Source organism: Aphelocoma coerulescens, chromosome 3, assembly GCF_041296385.1.
Source record: "Aphelocoma coerulescens isolate FSJ_1873_10779 chromosome 3, UR_Acoe_1.0, whole genome shotgun sequence".
Lineage (NCBI taxonomy): Eukaryota > Metazoa > Chordata > Aves > Passeriformes > Corvidae > Aphelocoma > Aphelocoma coerulescens.
In genome coordinates this window covers 26152379-26171392 of record NC_091016.1, presented here as the reverse complement: position 1 = coordinate 26171392, position 19014 = coordinate 26152379, and the positions used below count along the sequence as shown (strand labels likewise).

The 19014-nt window shown below is 39.3% G+C and overlaps 1 protein-coding gene across 2 annotated transcripts in view; it reads left to right on the top strand.

The window, feature by feature from the left end:
• Window positions 1-13184, top strand: part of KCNK2 (potassium two pore domain channel subfamily K member 2) — a 77979-nt gene extending 64795 nt beyond the window's left edge. For both annotated transcript variants that reach the window (XM_069009546.1, XM_069009545.1), the window contains one exon: window positions 10810-13184. In XM_069009546.1, the coding sequence (XP_068865647.1) occupies window positions 10810-11127 (318 nt within the window). In that variant the 3' untranslated portion in view covers window positions 11128-13184. The remainder of the gene's footprint in view (window positions 1-10809) is intronic.
• Window positions 13185-19014: the final 5830 nt, after the last annotated feature.

The following is a 19014-nucleotide window of genomic DNA, read 5'->3' as shown; positions in this document are numbered from 1 at the left end:
TTATGGGAATCAACACATAAATATAAAGAAGATTTTGTATAGGACTTGTATCCACTTTCCATGAAAAAACCTATAATCTACCACATTTTAAATACAGGGGGGAGTAGATCATTCAGTAGTGATCAATTGTGCTGGTTTCAGCAGTCTAAGACCAAGCAGCAAAGTGTAGAGAATGTTACTCGAGTCCAGAATGGAGTCAGTAAGGTTGCAAGTGTTGAAAAGCCCTTCTTTACTTCCCCCCAACAACCAAAACTATGTATCATCAGAAGTAGATCTCTTTTGACAGGCAGCCATAATCTTTTTTTGCCTTTTCCTATAGTCCAAGGTAAAAACTATCAATAAATATCAGCGTATTTAGGGTATGAAGGGGAGTCCTTCTTATTCCAGGGAGGAAGCATGCTGAAAATGAATATTACCTAAAATCTATAGTTCTATTCATATAGATTTTTAATGCAGTTGTATTTTTTCTTAGTAGCAGTTTACGTAAGACTTTGAGGCAATAATGCATTTCACTGTTTCAACCAAATAAAACATGTATTTTTTTCAAAATGGCATTGCTTGCCATATCCAAGTAGATCTGAGACAAAAACAATCTGATCAGATATGCACTAATGCACAAAACTTCTGTATTTTGATATTAAAATCCAGATAACCAGTATGTCAGTCAGTTGCTCAGGTGGCTTTTGTCTCCTGAAACACTCTGGAGAATTTTGAATGCATCAAATGGGGAGGGACGTGAAAGACAAGTAGAGACAGAAGTGGGAGTTTTAGAAGGATAGATCTGGAAGCAGTTCATACAGTAAGATAGATGAAGTGTCAGAAAGTCACTGGAACATGCTGTGTGCTATAATCTTAAGTAGGCAATCTGTCTCTGAAGTTCAGCTTCAGCTGTACTAGCTTGGCTTAAACTCCCTCCTCTTCATTATTCTCTACACTCTGATTACTCAGAGCACTTTTAAAGTCTTCTGATTTTAGTCTCTTTGAAAGGTAAATTTTCAGCAGGATTTTTTTTTCCTTGTCGTATGTTTTTCTTTTTCTTCTGTATGCAGCAGCTTCTGAATTCCAGCATTTTCAGCAAAAATGCCTACCTAACCAACAACCTTAGGCAAGATTGTTGGGCTATAGATTCTGGAGAAGACCGTTCTCTTCACTGTATACCATGAGTCCAGGTGACTGACTTATGTTAGACGTTGGCTCAGTTTGCACAAGTGATTTTTTTCATGCTGCATGTCTGTCTTTTGAATTGAACAACATGGATCCAGATTTACAGACCAAGCCTAACGTTTCATGCAAAATAACATATTCACTTCTTGTGGAAATTCAAGAGGCAGTTGCTATATTTGATATTTATAAACAAATTCAACAAATTTGACTCATCTGAGTCATCATTCAGTTTAATCTTCTTGGCACCAGTGACAGAGCTGTCACTCAAGTCTGTCAAAACAGAATTAGACTTGTCATGATGATGCCATGGAGATTATTGCACTCCCCATATTATTTGTTGCCTTTTTATTAGCTTCAGGCTAAAGGTGCTCACCCAGCATAAGGATACCAGCATAAAGAGAACTTAAGCCCATTTCTCATATCCCCTGAAAAGGGACCCTAGATGTAGGCTGTATGTGTGAAAAGATGGAAAAATTAGTGGACTCAAGTGAGAAACAGTTTTGAAGGGTTTTGGTACTCCAGGCAAACAGATTGTCCTTTGAGGCTGTGTAGTGAGGGTGTATGACCAAAGAGGAGGAAGAAGTTGTTCAGCTGGTAAATGAACTTTTGACCTGGCTCTCCCTGTTTCAAGAAACAAAATCCATTCACTTAGAAATGAAGATGGTAGACAATAGCTCTTCAATCTGGTGATCAGAGACTGTTTACAAAGATGTGAGTCGTTTGCTGGTCCATTTCACATTGTTCCAAGTGAGATGGGTCAGCTTCTGCTGAAGAAAACAACCGTTTGGGCTTTTGCTTTTCTTACATCCACTCCAACCAACCCCCCCAACTCCTGGCAAAAGAAAACAGAAAAGCAATCCAAAACATAAAATAAAAACAAGCAAACAAAACACCAAAATAAAAACCCAAAAGACAAGAAAACGTCAACCAACCAAAACCCAAAAAACCAAACCCAGCTGCAGCAGTTTAAAGAATTTTAGATCCACAAGTTTGCTAGATTGGTCAGGCTGGTGTGATGGATGTCTCTTCCTAGAAAGCACTGAATTGCAAATATTTGTGGGACACAAGTATAATGTGAAAGCCACGGCATGCAAAGTAGTTTTGCAAGGCAATGATTAATAAGGGTAACAATTCTAAGATGTGCTAGCAGGGGATCATTGAGTTCCTGTAGGAAAGTGGTGCTAGTGCTGCAGATGTTGTTAAAAGGTATGTTGCCAGAAAACAATCCCTAGATTTGTGGTCTAAACTTCAGAAACAGTGAAGAGAGCTACAGAAATGTCAAGGGAAAAATCTGAAGAGAAGTCTGTCTAGCATTAAGAGGGGTTTTTTTCCTGTACATCCAAGATATGCAGAAAAGTCTATTTAGAAGGAACAGTCACATTCAGAAGGTGATTGTTTTTAATAATTTCTATGAGATTGGGAGAAATACAAAATCCTTCTACAGTCAAAGCAACCTCATGTCTCCAGTCAAATTTGACTAGCAACAGGACAAAAAACCAATCAAAACGATCCCAAAATATAAGGTCAGAGTACAGTCTCTCTATAACAGCCCTGAGTCTCAGGGATGTATAAAGAGTAGTATTGGTGTAAGGAGGAGATGGAAATGACTGACCTGGTTCTGAATGCAGCTTGATCTCTTCCTTGCTATGAGTTTAACTTATGCTGGTGATGTTCTTGAATCTGCCCTAGCAACAGTCTGTAATACTGAGTTTCTATATTGATCAGTTTTTTAAAAGTCTGCTGTGCTAATATGTGCAATAATGAATAGGAAAGAACATCTTGTTCTGAGAATTCCAGGAAAACTAAACAGCTGATGGCTTTTGACACTTTTTTTTGAGATCTTTCCTCGTAGTTTTGTGTACTTTGGACATGTGATGCTTACTTCACTTCAGATTCAGCACTCGCACAGATAACATTGACACAGTTTTGCTGTGGTTATATTTATATTTGTATAATGCCTCTTAGCTGGGCAATCCAGGCATTTAGAGACTGCTGTTTTATTATTGCATATTGAGTACCAGGTCCTGCTGGGATGCTGATTACAAGACATGTGCTGCCAAATACACTTCCATGAGGAGCAGCATGGCCCGGGGCACGGGGACACTGTCAGTGTCTCTCATGCCAGGCCCTGTGCCTGGCCCTGCTCTCCCACAGTGCTCAGAGAAGGAGAAAATTACTCCAGTGAAGGCTGCATGCAGCAAGGGAGTGATGGCAAGAGCTATTGAATTCGCAAAAATAAAACTAGGGCAAGAGACTTATACTTCATAACAAGAGAAATTGTTTAAAGAGATCATTTATAGCAATGTCATTTCTTGGAGTTAATTACCCATGAAGAGTCTCAGAACGTATGTTATGATGGTCTACATTGAGAAATCTTAATTTTTGGAGGTAAGATGTAATTGATCCTTTGTGACAGCAGTAAATATATCTGTGGTTTACTTTACTGTGGGCTGAAAAGATTCCAGATTAAATATCACTGACATCTTCATGATTAATATTCCTGAAAACTTTACTTTTTTTTTTTTTTTTAGGATAATCTCAGTACTTGAATATTGTTAGGAAAAGACTCCAGAACATGTTACTAATGCTGAGTGTATGAATCTGATAAGTGTCTTGAGGATGAATCCCCAGACAAAGCCAGTTCAGCAGAATGCCCTTGCAAGTAGGTGTGTTGACGTTGAGGAAAATGCTTTGCAATTGCAGATAAAGGGGACTGAAGAAGCTATGGAATACTTCCTTTCACAAGGGATTGGTGCAGTTGTAATATTAGTGATGAACAGCCAAAGTGGAGCTATTTCACACAAATATCACTCCAGATACTGACATTAGAAAGTTAAGAAATAAAGAGCTCTTGCTAGGCCTTGACCACATAGTTACTATAACCATTCCTCACTCACTACCAAGTAAAAATCATAATTCCTTTTTTTACGTTTGTTCTTTTTTAGCATATCTTTATAAGATAAAAAAAGTCCAATGAGTTATGAAACAGTTGTTGTCTCTTTCCCCTGGGAGAAAGTTGAGGCAGTCTTTCAACAGCCTGTGGCTTGGGTTTCATTATGTTTCTAGTATAGTCCTGAAAATGTTTGCTATTCCTGGCTGCAGCCAAGTGGTTGGCTTTATAGCACAGGCAGAGGATACACACTGTTCTCCTGAATCACCTTAGGCTCAACTGGTAGAGCTTTGTGCAAACCTAAGTAGTTTCTTGTGGCTAATACAGGTGCATGTCATTCACTCTCACCAGGATGAAAGAGGGGTTGGATGACTCTCTGAGGCAGCTGAAACAACTGAATAGAAATTATTTTTAAAGGGAAAATGTCAACATCTTTTTTAATCTTTATCTTTGGAAGTTAACAACAAAGCAGGGTGTAAGAGAGAGAGATAATCAGGCCCATAACTTGTCTACACTACTGAGACATACACACATGCAGGTCTATGCAAAGAGGTATCTGATGGGCAATATTCAATAATAGTTCTGAGGAAATACCTAACACAGCAGTCTCCATATTTATGGAAAAACGTAAGGTAAAACAAAATAACTGTGTTCACTGTTAGTATATCTGCTTCTCTTTTATGGCAAGGTTTTTAAATAATACTTTTAGGCTGTTTTTATTTTGTTGAATAAAACCATGATAGAGGAAAAGGCCATTTCTTGCATCTGCCATCTGTCACATCTCCACAAAAGATATTCCCACAGCTGCCACCATAGGAGTTCCTCCACAAATAAAATAATCAAAATTTGTGGGCTCTCTGCATTCCCATTGGAGAATGTGGTTTATTTCATCCAAGGCATCAGATGTGTTCATGGAAGTTATGTGGGTGAAACCAAACAATCTTTGCCCACCAGAATGAACTTGCAAGCATTGCTTATTACAGGACTGAATAATTCAGTTTCCATCAGGAAAGCATTGTTACCAAAACATTTCTGACCACCATGGCAACAAAACCACAATTGTCTATGTAATTGAAACCTTGCCCCAGAAGATGACAATTTCACAAAAGAGACCCTTTTCCCCCTGATATTTGTCTGAAAAACAGAGGGATGTGTATACCAGGGATGTGGAACCAAAATAGGCATCACTTACTGCTTCACGCGCTTCATGTGTGCCATTCACTTTGAAATTAAAGTCTGGTACCTTAAAGACCTGGTGAAGAAGAGTTCCCTGCTACAAACTGAGGTCCTGACAGGATCAAGTAGAAGATGGTGGTTAAACACCTGAGAAAGCTCAGCACAGGTATCTCATTTAGTGCCTGTGGTATTTCTTGCATTTTGTGGCTGTTTACATTTAGAGACGAGTAGAGCACACTCTTCTCTAAACATCTGTCCACAGCTATTTTGTGTATGTACTAATAACACTATAAAAGCAGAAATACTGAAAGCCAGATCACTGGGTTGGGAATTTTAGGTGGACTATAAATGAGATTCCCTTAATATGCAGCAAATGCATGGGTTTCACTAAAAGTTTTTGTGAAACTTATCTTTCTCTCTTCTGCATTCTGGTCTTCTCTAACCTATAGCCACCCGAGGTAGTGAATAGAAATTTGTGGCCAGCAGCTACTTGGGTGGGAAAAGGTGCCATATGATTGCCCAGAACAGCAGGAAAGTGAGATGCCAGGTAAGAACCCCCCCCATGCACTCAGGGATAAACCCACCCAGCAGCTGAGTTGGTAAACTCATCACCCCTCTCTGTACCTACATTTTTTTTTTTTAGAAGGAACCTCAATTTCTGTGAATGCTGGGTGAGTTTCCTGAGAACTAAGACAAAATGTTATGTTCTGTACTCTGCTGCCTGCATAATTTGACATGTAACACACTTTCTAGTTTTGTCTGAGTAGCATATCACAGAGAGGTTAATTGGATGTGTTATTTTTAAGTAGCAGAATAAAGTACACTGGAGAGGAAAAATGAAGCTATGACAATTCAGAGAATGCAGTAGGGATAAATGTTTGGCATTATATACTGGGGAACATCTAGACCGTTAAGAATATCTGTAAGGAAGAGCACATTTTTTCACCCTAAAATGTAGTAAAATGGATACCTCCAGCTCATCTACTTGTTTTTTAAATTCAATTTTTTGGCTTGCATGACCATGCTCATCATAAAATGTATGAGCCCTGTATGCCAAAGGGAAACAACATAAAGAACAGCTATGACAGAAAAAGCTGTGCACATTATTTAGAAATATATGTTTTCATTTTCCTGCATGACATATATATAATGCTATTTTTTTTCTTATTTGCTACTCAATGGTTTGTCTCCTCCTGAGTATATCATAACTTTCATGTCATATATCTGAGCTCCATCCAAGCAGGATAGATTTCTTCCCACTCTGTAAATAGAAGTAGATTAACTGATTATGCTGTAATGTTGGGGTTTTTCAAGAATCTCCCTGAGACAGAGGAGCAAAACTAAGGCAAAGTTAAGTTAGGCAAGTGCATTTGTCTTGGTTTATTTAAGGATGTCCTTAATTATGCTTTTGTTTATTTGTTTGTTTTCCTGCCAGAGCACAGATGTGGCTTAATTCAAAATACAGATTACTTGTGTATTGCTACATGGCTTGTGCTTTCCGGACTCTTAATAGGAAGAGTGGTCTTCCTGAATGGAGGGAAGTTTTGCTCATATAAGTATTTGGATAATTTTGTGAGTGTCCAGAAAGATTCTCAAACTCTTGACAAGTATAAGGAATTAGAGTAAAGGTAGTGGAGAATGAAGCAGGTGCTTCAGTACGTTTAGATGCTTTTATAGTTTTAACAGTAGCATCCCCTTGGACACACTTCCATTCTGGCTTATGCTGCTGGCCTTTAGCTGGGTGTGGAGCCCAGCTAGACAGAAAGCTAAAACACAGGTGGCAATGAAACTGGATAGGAACTTTTGGTTCTGCTAGAGATATTGACTGAGAGCCAGTTGTAGGACATTATTCATTTAGATGGATTTTGGCAGGAGTAGCTGAAGGAATGATGGCTTAAAGTCCTTTTTTTTTTTTTTTTTCCTAGTTCTGTTAAATTTAGTATATCTGTCTTGAAGTTATACTGGTGGTGGTGTATGTGTGCAGCCTGGGAACTGTTTGGTCATTCAGGAAGTTCATGCAGTGTTTTATTGATGTCTGTTTTTCACTACACAAACTCCCCAAAAAACCCAAAAGTGACTTTAACAAGAATGAGTAGAATACTCTTCACAAATGGTTCAGAGGCAATTTCTCATTATATCCTACTAGAGCAAATGTGAGATTTCCACCACAGGTAGGCACAGATATATTGACATAGACATTTGGAGGTGCTACTGGAGATGACCTGTGGTATTTGAGACATCCCCTTGGGGCTGTTGGATATGGTGCTGATCACATGGAATATCCTGGCAGTGGTAGCTGGAGGCCAGGAAACCTGTGCTGGGCAAGGAATTGTGTCAATGCTGTTCATTTGATAGAAAAGTTGTGGGTGTTGTTTTTGGGGATGGTTTTTTTTGGGGTTGAGGATTTTTGGGTTTTGTTTTTTTTGGGTGGTTTTTTATTTTTTGGCTTGGTTTTGTGGTGAAGTGTTCTGTGTGGAATATTTAGTTGTGTTACTATATACCATAATTCTTGAGAACTTGTTATTGAGACTTGTCTTCCCTAGAATGATGAGGCAGTAGGGTGCTGCTTCCTGCTTCTTAAATACATAATAAAGTTACTAGCTGTTGATGTTCAGTGTAGCTAGGTTGATACTCCTTGTGAAATATGTCTAACACCTTGCAGTCTAATTTGGATTTTGATGTGGAGGAAGTCAATTCAGGAGCTGGGATAGGGACCATGTCCCCATTACTAGTGGCATTTCTCTTCCCTGAAGGTTGAAGTGAGAAGCATCACCAGATTAGTGCTGCTTGTTGTATGGCTGAGTCAGGTGCTATCACTGTGACATGTTTTTCATATTGCTTCTGAAATATTTTGTGACATTTGGCCTTATGTTAAGTACGTAGTTGTCAATAATTTCTGTGACTAAGAGGCCTTGTCCTCATGTCACACTGCCCCCAACTATGACAGCTGTAGAATCTACAGAGCTGTGTTGTAATGAGGCAACAGAGCTGGAGAAAAGTAAGTAGTTGTCACAGTAGGTAGGTATGCAAAGAATTTCATTTTCTTGAGCACCACAGGCAAGTGGCATTTCAGTGGCTTTGCATAAGACATTTTTTTGGTTGTCAGAACCCAGATGAAGAGGAGCTGTAATGCAGTGTGATAAAGTGTCATAACCTAAGGACAGAAAGAACCTGAACATACACAGATATGTCCCTATGGATCAAGGAGGGATCAAATTATATAAGCAAATTACTAATGTACACTGGTAGTTAAAACTGCACGTTTCTTATAACCTGTTGTTCTTGAGTCTGGAAGTGCCATGGAACTAAGAGCTTTATTTAGAAGAGGTAACATTTTTGAATGTGTTTCAGTTCACATGAAAAGTAGGGGCTGAGAGCAGTGATTTGGGGTACATATAGTACAAAGAGCACTGAACTCTTGGTTTCTAATGTGTGCCAATTCCCTCTGTTTTCCTACTAATGCATGTTGATGCTACTTAGTCATAGCATTACTAACAGCATGTTGTAATTTGTATTTTTTCCTACTGTTTTAATATAAACCAACATCCCAACTTTGGTGTATGGGCAGGTAGAATTGTGTCCACCGTGCTAATGTTCCACACCACCTTAATTAGAGTGAGCTTATCTCCAAAGGCACATGTATTGATGCTCGTCACCTGGCTGCACAAACTTGCTTTCCCAAAGAAATCTGATTAGAATTCAGTCATCAGATATCCCAAGAACTACAATTTCAAGATTCTCCTTAATAACTTGCATGCCCAAGAGCAGCTTGCCCTCTGTGAGGCAGGACCATCACCAGGAACATCCTTAGCCTATCCTAGAGGTTACAGAAACTTGCTTTCTTCAGAAGCAAGGCCAGTTGATTTTCTTTCCTGGATAACATGAAATCACGTGGGAACTGCAAAAAAAAAAAAAATTTGGAAGATTACAGGGAGACAGTTCAACTGTGCTGAGACACAATTTAAAAGTCTGTTAGCATCTCTTGTATGTGACCATATGCAATGCCAGAGATGTGTGCCTGAGCAAAATACCTGGTCTGTTAAATGCTTACACAGCTGGTGAGGGGTGCATATAAATATATGCAGTAAAATAGAAACCTGCCTTTAGTAAGGCATAGGAAAAGAGAAAATTGCTCCAGGGTTGCACTGATACTATTTATCATATTTTTATTACTTGTTTACTACAAGTAAAAATATTGGAGCAGCTGAGATGTTTCAGCATTGCAGATTTCATTATGTTCAGATCTGAAGTGCAGTGTGTCTGATCCTAGCTGCACAAATTAAATACTAATAATCATTCAGCTAGGTGAGTCTTCTGTGTATTGCAGATAATTACCCTTGTTTTAGAAAATACATATTTGTCCACATTTGTCATCTTCACTGAAGTGGAGATGAATGCAATAAAATGACCCTTGAGTAAAGAGATCTTTTTATTTTGTTTCTGGAGGGGAAAAGTTTTCCTGAAACCCTGTCACTCCTGGATGAGCTGATTAATTTTAACCTTCATTATATTCCTGTTTTCCAGTGCACTGCAAAGCATGAATAAGCTCGTGGCTTTTTCTCTGATGGTTTGCTCCCTATATTTTTCTGTGTAAATTCTTTTTTCATTTCTGTGCTTACCAAGTCAGAGTTTTCTTGCCAGTGATTTAAATTCTGGACTGAGCAGTACCAATTAGACTAATTTATTTATGTGGGTTAAATTCTCCTAAAGTGCTTCACTTTGGAGTTATGTTTATGAGTGGTTTATCTTCCCTGTGCTGTACCTTCCCAGTATGAAGCTAACTAGGGAGCAGAGACTTAAAGAGAAATAATCTATTTCCTTTGCAGTTGTAACGAGATAATATCATCAAAGGGTGCCTCTTTTAGTTACCTACGTAACTTAGTGTAACAGTGGCTTGACTTAAATACAAGTGCAAAAATATAAATAGTAAATAAATGACAGGCCATAGTTTACTTCAGAGTAGATCTGCTCAGTCTACCTTATGCCATATCTGAGGGAAAATAAGGATGTTTTGGGCTTGAGGGTGGGAAGCAGATATGCCACTGAGGTGACTTTTAACTGTTGCTATGTTTGAGCGAGTGCAGAAAAGAGAAAGCAAACACCTGATGGTCCCTTTAAAAAGGCTTTTCTGTCTAAATTTAGACAATTCTTTGCCAAGTCTCCCAAGAATCTTTCCAGAGACAGTGAAAGTGCTCATAAATAACCCTCACCGTAGTAACAATACATAACACAGCCTGGATTGCTGGGATTTCAGCATCCCCTGACCAGCTGGGTATTGTGCAGCTGTCAAGCCTCTGCAGCTTCCCTGTATTGCTGGCTGTCTATGATAACAATTAAAAAAAAAAAAAAAGCAGCAGAAAATATTTTTATTTGTGTTTTTGGAGTTGTTGTTAGCTCTTACTAGTGCAATGTTTCTTCTTTAGTTGCTGTCAATAAAAGACTGAGTCTTTGGCATGAGAAATTTGTGCCGGCGGCAGCTCTTTGGTAGCCCTACACTCTCACCAGGCTCCTGAAGATAAAGAGTGTCTGAAGTCCTTGGTTCCATAATGCCTCTGTTTTATTCCTGATTTTTGCTGCAGGTTGGGGAGTTCAGAGCCCACGCTGCAGAGTGGACAGCCAATGTCACCGCTGAGTTCAAGGAGACCCGAAGGCGCCTGAGCGTGGAGATCTACGACAAATTCCAGCGGGCCACCTCCATCAAAAGGAAGCTCTCTGCAGAACTCGCTGTCAACCACAACCAAGACCTGACCCCCTGCAAGAGAACACTGTCAGTGAACCACCTGACCAGTGAGAAGGACCTCTTGCCAGCTCTGACAAAGACGGACAGCATTTACATGAACGGCTTGACGCCGCACTGTGCAGCAGAAGAGATAGCCGTGATCGAGAACATTAAGTAGCCATGACTTTGGATCCCATTCCTTGGGAAGCTCTTGGCTTAGACTAGCCATCCACCTTTTTTTCCTCCACCCTGTCGATGACCAGTGCTAGCAGCATTTTATATGTGTGCATGAGTTCCACAGAAAAACTACAGTCCCGAGTTACCATCGCATCTCTTCAGAGACACAAAGACGAATGGCACTGCTGGTTCCGAAAGATGCTGGAACAAGCAATGTTTTCTGCCTTTATCTGCCCAGACTGTTTTTCACTTCTAATGTGCCATATGGCCTCACGAATGAATCTCACTTGTTTATGGTAACAATGTAGCTTTGAGGGATCAGTCCTTAAAATTTCAGGGTCTACCTTACTGAGCCTAGGAATGGACCATTTCTGGACTACAACACATTTGTAAATGGCAAGAAATACTTATGCAGCCTTTTACCTAAGAAATTTTGGTCAGTGCCTTATCTTTTGAAGAACCAGAACCTCTACAGTTCCTGTACAACTTTTGTTTGTTTGGGTTTTTTGCATGAGAAATGTGTTTCATTTAAGCTTTCGTTCTTGAGATGATGGTGTTTCAAAGGTGTCTGTTGTGAAGATACCAACCAGCACGAATGAATGCCAAAACTCAACAATCATCAATTGATGTTCTTAGCTCCAAATTTAAAGGCACTGCAGTTTCAAAAGTTGCAAACCTGTCCCCCAGAAGCATTTTGTTTTACTCAGGTCCAGCTGATACTTGTTCATGCTGACTTGTAGGATTTACAGACCCTTTACAGGTCTTAGTTTTCCAAGCAGTGTTCAGCAGTTGTTTTTCTCTGCATTAGATGTACCAAAAAAATCTGCAGCTTATCTATCATGAAATCATTTGGTAGATGACAAGAGCAAATAAAAGTTACTGTTTTGATGAAAGGCAGGGGGAGGCTTTTAATTGCTGTGTTCTAATAATCACATCCAAAAAACAATGCAGAAGAATACAGCTATTTTTAATAAGCATAAACCTTCTGCCAGATATTTGGTATGAAAAGGAATCTTAATTTCCTTTTTAAGTCAAGTTACCCCAGAGGCTACACAATATTTTACCCAGGAATCCTGGTGGAGTGCTTTCCTGAATGTCACGTGGGCTGCTTGTGCCAGAGCTGTGGCTAACGTGGGAATGCAATTGAAACTGGTATCACTGTGACTTTCTACATTTCAAATAGAGATGGCTCTGAATATCAGAGCAGGCATGAAGAAGAGCTGATAAATAGCACAATCTGAATACCGATGATTGTTCAGACAGGATAGGCTGACAAGAAGCAGATCTAAACCAGACTATGGGGTTTTCTTTATTGGTTTTAAGAAAACACATTAATTTTGTTCTGTTTTGCTTATAGGTGTACATGAGATTCAGAAGAAATGCAGGATGGAATGGATAATTTTGCATTTTTTTCCTTATGTTAGTCCATTGTAACCTGGCTGTACATAAAATGAATAGAACAGGCCTTAAAGAAAAATTTAGGCTCTGTAAATTAAAAAAGAATGGGACTTTGCTGATTGGGCATGATTCAAGTGGCAAATCTTACAGCATCTCTGACCATTAGATAACATGCAAGATATGAATGTTCATGTTTTTTGGATGCTTAGCTTGTTTTCTAATAAATATAAGTTAATATGTAAATTCAGTGTAAATATCAGTCAATTAACATTTACAGAGAGTACGCTTTTAAAACTAAGGAAGTTCCATGACACAGCACCGAGCAATGCTCTTATAACAAAGCCCCTTGTCTCCCCAGCACAGTGTTCTGAATGTCCACATGGCAAGGGTTCTTCTTGCCATGTATAAACTGTGAATTGTAATGAAAAAATAAAGTTTTTAATTAAAATAAGCTTTCCTGAATCTCCTGCTTGCTACAACTGGAATGCTAAGGAGTAATTTGTGAAAATGATTTTTATGCTTTCGTTGGTTACAGACTATAGCAGTTTGCCACCTGCTTTAATTTAAGCTGGTTTAGCAATAAAGGCTTGACTTACCCAGCTCAGAAATTACTATTTTTTTTTTTCTTGACATTAAAAATGATGCTCTTTGGTTGCCATACCTTAAGTTGTGTTTCTTGCTATTTTGTTTCAAAAACTTACCAGGATTCAGTTTCTTCATCATATGCTCCAGAGCTTCTGGCAATTGCTCCATCCTTGCCCTGGGGGAGGTGCAGGGGGCTCTGCCCCTCTGTCCTGCTGGTTTTCGTGTGGTTGCTAGTACCTTTCTGCAGAGTGTGTGAACAAGCAGCTCTGAGAGCAGCAGCCTTTCACACTGCAGCAGTTGTTCCTACAGTGAATATTCTACAGGGGCCTCTTTAATTAGGTCTTGGCCAAGGGAATGAGAGCCCACACCAGCGTGGTGGTGAGGAAGACTGTTTTTTTAATATTGTTTCACTCTGATTTGTTGTTTAGTGCCTTCTGGAGCTGATTTTTCAGAAAGGGACAGGTAATGTTCAAAGTTTATTGTCCTTGGTTCCCTGAGACGCCTTAGGTTAAAGCCTTGTATCACTCTAACCAGCTTGTTTCCTGTTACCGACCTACAGAAGTGCTTGGCTTTGTGGTTTCTGTAATTTTAAAGAAATTTTGGGCATCTCAGGACCTGCTGAGAAGAGTGCATTTTTTGGAGATCCTGTAACAATGTTTGAGATACAAGTATGGATACTTAAATCCATTCAGTTTTTATTTGCTTTGAATATTGAGTATGATCCCTGGAAAAAGAACCCCTGGTAACTTATGTATAAGATATTTATTTTTTCACTTTTGTAACAGATCTAAATTATCCTCCCCTATCAAAATAGATTTACCTGTGGGGAAGAAAGCATAAACAAAATCCTTTATCTGGAAGTCTAATAACTGAAGAAGAAAAGATGCCACAGTTCAGATGGTGTAGGTAGGTAAAGTTACCATGATCCAAACATATCCAGTGCCATGAAAGTTATTGGAAAATCTTTTTCTCCCTCTCCACATACAGTGATAGACCACAAATTCTGAGGATGGCTCAGTTACTTTATAATACTTGATGAACTCAAATGATTTTCTCTTTATTCCCGTAAGAGCAGATTTTTGTATTAAAAAACCTGCCTTTCTTGCCTCTGGAAATGTTGCATAGCTCATTTTCCCTTCCGAATATGGAACTACCCAAGCATGAATTAGGATCCATTTGTACCCTCCTTTCTGCCACCCATACATGGAAACATTTGTGATGGCTAATACATTTGGTACTTAAGCAAGCTTGTGAAAATCGTAAGGGGTTATTTGCTATTATATTAAAAAAAAAAAAGGGCATTGGGAAAATGTTCTAGATGAGAGACAAATTGTGGCACACAGGAATCTATAAAGGCACATGTGCCACCTAAGAGAACAATTTATTTCTCAGTATTAAACCCTTCATTAAGAAAGCCAATCTGACATCTCTCAAAGGGGCAGCTAGAGTGATCTGTATTGCTCATTCTTCTCCTGTACTCAGCACTGGTGAGGCTGCACCTTGAGTACCTTGTCCAGTTCTGGGCCCCTCAGTTCAGGAAGGACATTGAGACACTTGAACATGTCCAAAGGAGGGCAACAAGGCTGGTGGAAGGCTTGGAACACAAGCCCTATGAGGAATGACTGGGGGAGCTGGGGTTGTTTAGCCTGGAGAAAAGGAGACTCAGAGGAGACTTTATCACACTCTACAACTTCCTGAAAGGTGGTTGTAGTCAGGTGGGGGTTGGTCTCTTTCTCCAGGCAACAACAGACAGAATGAGAGGACACAGTCTTAAGGTGCTCCAAGGGAAATTTAGGTTGGATGTTAGGGAAGAGGTTTTGTACTGAAAGAGTGATAAAGTTCTGGAATCGTCTGCCCAGGGAGGTGGTGGAGTCACTGTGCCTGGGTGTGTTTAAAAAAAGATTGGATGTGGCACTCAGTGCCATGGTTTAGTTGAGGTGGTGTTAGGACATGGGTTGGACTTGGTGATCTTGAAGGTCTCTTCCAACCTGGTAATTCTGTGATTCTATTTACTGTTGGCTGTGATAATCTTACTTTTTTTCTCTTTGTATTCTTTGGAGTCTGGTAAAGTGTCTGTGTTGGTCAAACTCTCCACTTTTAGATAGTCCTGTGTGAGAGCCAGGGAGATTGAGTTGCAGAGAATTTGTACCATGCCTCACTCTTGCTTGAGTACCAGGGCGAGAGCTTTCTTTGGCATCCCTTCCATGTGCTTTGTAGCTCCAGGCTGCCTCTCCTCCTTTTCCTAATATTTAGGGAGCCTTGAGGACAGAGCAGTGAAAAGCATGGAAGGATCAGACCCAGAATCTTGCTGAATCTCATGAGCACCCCAGCTATATCTGCCTCTCTCCACCTCCTGATTCAATAGGAGGAAGTCTTCAGTGTAACAGGAACCCACAGAGATCTAAACCTCTAAAGGTGCCCACCCTTGACCTGAAAGGGGCCTTCCTTAAGTCACACTGGGAGACCAGGATGGCAGGTGGGAGATCTGTGCATTTGTTTGGAGCTCTTGCTCCTCCAGCATTGTTCCTACACCAATGACCTCTGAAGAGGAACAGAACACACCCTGCAGAAGAGGAAAGGAGGCTGCTCTGATTGGTCAGATCTAAATGCACATTTAAAGTGGGTGCACATTTATAACTAACTCCCGGGAAGGAGATTTTCCTGTCAGGAAAACTACCTACAGTGTTGAAATACAGCAGTAATGCTTCTAATAAATTCCTGTCATACAGTTATGTGATAATTAACTTTTCTTGCCTACCCTGCAGAGCTGCTTGAAAGGAAATGATTTTATATATATGGAGAAATACACATTTTGCATGACTTTCTGAGTTAATTATTTTGTCATTTAAAAAAATGAATAAATTTTTTTTGTTCCTGTTGCCCTGCAGATTCAAATGACAACATAACCTTATAGCAAACAAAGTGTTCCTATTGGGAAAGGTAGACAAGATGCTGATTTACTGTTATTGGAAATAATAAGCTGTTGAGCTACATGGAAATTAAAAATGTCAGCTTTTTTGTTTGAGCAAGCATTCTCTGCTTTGCCAAATTATTGTTACAATTGTAAAGAGCCTTTGTGAGAATCAATAGGAGTAGTTTTATAATACGTGGAAAACTTGAGTATTTCAATTTTAGGCCATTGCTTATCATGCTTTTATGAACTTTCAGAGGAATATATTGAATAAGCTTGTAAACAAGTACATTACTTCTTGTAGAACAATAAGTCCCCTTCATTCATAACAACTGATACAGTAGCATATGCAGCTCTATATTCTGGACCCAGATATATTTGTGCCTTCAATATGTATCGACATTGTTGCACCTTCTCAAATTGACTGAAAAACCCATTTGGTATAATGACTGTAGTTTCATGTAAACTCAGCGATTTGAAAATATAGCTCAGTTTTAAGTCAGTATCTTAGAAAATCAATAGACTTTGCAATTTTTTATAACATTCTATACACACTGGTGATGTAATAAATAATATCTTATTGATTGCCAGCTTTAGTTATTTCTGAATATTAGCTGTTTGCCTCCCTTGTTGCTGGAGACAGATAATTATGAAGAAAGCAACTCATCTCCATGGTTTGTGATCAATACACTGCGACTGGGCTGCTGGTATTAGAATTCTTAGTGATTAAAACAGAGGTATTATGTTCTGCTTCCACAGCATTCAGTAAATTCTCTGGGTGCACTGACTTTTCTGGGAAAAGAATAGTTATACAGACATCTCTAGTTTGACTTTGGCAAAAGAATGTCCTTAGTGAGAAACTCCTTTAGAAGGATTGACTAAATTAATTCAATTGTTAATAATAGCTAATTCTCAAGACTAATTATATGCAGCCAGATCTTCATCCTCCAGAGAAAGGCATATAACACACATATAATAGAGATCCTGATGGGAATGTACTGTTTGTCATTAGTAATAAATAACAATATTCTTCAGAAGATAATCAACATCCTGAAATGACTTCCTAAACAGCAGTTTAGTCTTAGCTCCATTTTATTTCCTTTCACTATTAATTTGATCCTTCAAATAAACAGGGTATTCTCAGAAGTTTTGCTGAAGCAATATACTTGCTGTGAGATATATATTTTAGTCTTGTTTGGCTCAGGGGGTACTGAGGCTTACTTTGCTGGGTGACTAGAAAAGTGAACATGTATGTTGAAAACTTTCTCATGGGAACATGAGAGAATACATATCATGTACTGCTTATTTTGACTTTTATACCAGTGACACCTGGTCTGCTTCTGTGTGGATTTTGCTCTTTCTGCAAAGATTATACTATTCAGTATTCATGCACTCAAGCATGCAAAGCCCACTAGCTCTGGTAGCAAATATGAGAAACAGGTTCTGCTTTAACTATCCCAGCTACACTTAGCATACCCTTCTCTGTAATGTATTGACGTTCAGAACCATTTGTCACCTTGCTTGTTCTGTAGCAGAAGAGAGGGAATGTACAGATTTACAGGCATTATGCTGCACTTTTGGACTAATGGCCTAAGAGCTGCAGCCTGGGCCCTTCTGAACTGCAGACTGATAAGTCACAGTCTGAATGCTTTTTTAATAGAGAATACCACAGTGGTTTGTAGCAAAAAAGAAACATAAAAAATTAGGCTCTGCTGTGAGAAGTGAAAGTGGGAGTAACATGTCATGTACTATTGTACTTCATGAAGTGGAGGTGGCACAGACACAAAGACCTTTTCATTTCTTTGTGTCCTCAGGGACTGTCAGAAGAGAGTCAGAGTGTAGCCTGCATTATATCACTGTGCTCTTGCTCTTTTGCAAGCTCAGAACGTGCCCCAGCTGCAGACGTACTGTACCTTCCTGGGTGCCACTCAGCTGCCAGTGATGGGGTAGCTTGACAGGGGTACAGTTTCTCTTGCTTCTATGGCACAGGTGGAGTAAGAAGAAATGGGTTTGGCTGTTGTAGGAACAACTTGGTGTCCTTTGGAAAGAGGCAGGACACACCTGAATGCTGGACAGATTTCACTTTGGCTAATATGAAGTCCTTAAAACTGCTTCATGTAGAGAAAGATTTTTGGAATAATGGATTCCTATTTGCTCTACCAAGATCAGAGCAGAGGCTGAAGGGTTTTTTTTTATCACTGCAGCTGCATGCTGCTTTTGAGCTTGGCTTGTCTCTAAATGAGCAAGACTAGCACAGAATTAGCACTGGATACGGTTTTTACTTGTGGAGACAGAAAATACAAGAAAACAGTTCCTCGAGAATGAGAAATGAAAAAATTCCTCTAAATTCAAGCTGCTGGTTGGTGACCATGGAAATCAGGTTTAGAAAGGAAACTAGCTTTTACTGCCAGTACAGAAGGGCTGCATTTGCACGCTGCTCCATACTTACTGTCCTTTAAAAGAGCTGCCTGCTCCAAGAGTAAAGGATTACAATGGAGAACATGTAAAACCCTTAACTACAGAACACACCATAGACCTTTCTTCCTTTTCTTACAAATCCTAAGACAGTTTCCTGTACAAAAAAAGCAGAGTGCAGGAATGCACAACTAAGATAAGTCAGGATCTTTTCCTTTCTTTCTTCTTGCTGTTGTTTCTGTTTATGTCTGTGGGCTAAAGTTAAAAGGCTTCATACGTTTTAATGTGGCACCTTGCATAATAAATGTAACTCATCGAAGCAAATTTATGTGCTGTATGCCTCTGGTTGGCACATTTTGGTCCTGTTAGAAGTTAAAAAACATTCCCCACTGTAGGTGAAAAAGGGCTATTTGAGAAAAACATACAGGAGAAATGGTTAAGATGGAATAAGCGTCTGCCCAGTGTTTTCCTTATTAATATGCCAGAATTTTTGAAAAAAATATGTTGCTGTGGAGACTGTGGCATGGCATGATGCTTGAAGAGGACATGATCACATGCAGATCAGCATGGGGTTGCCAT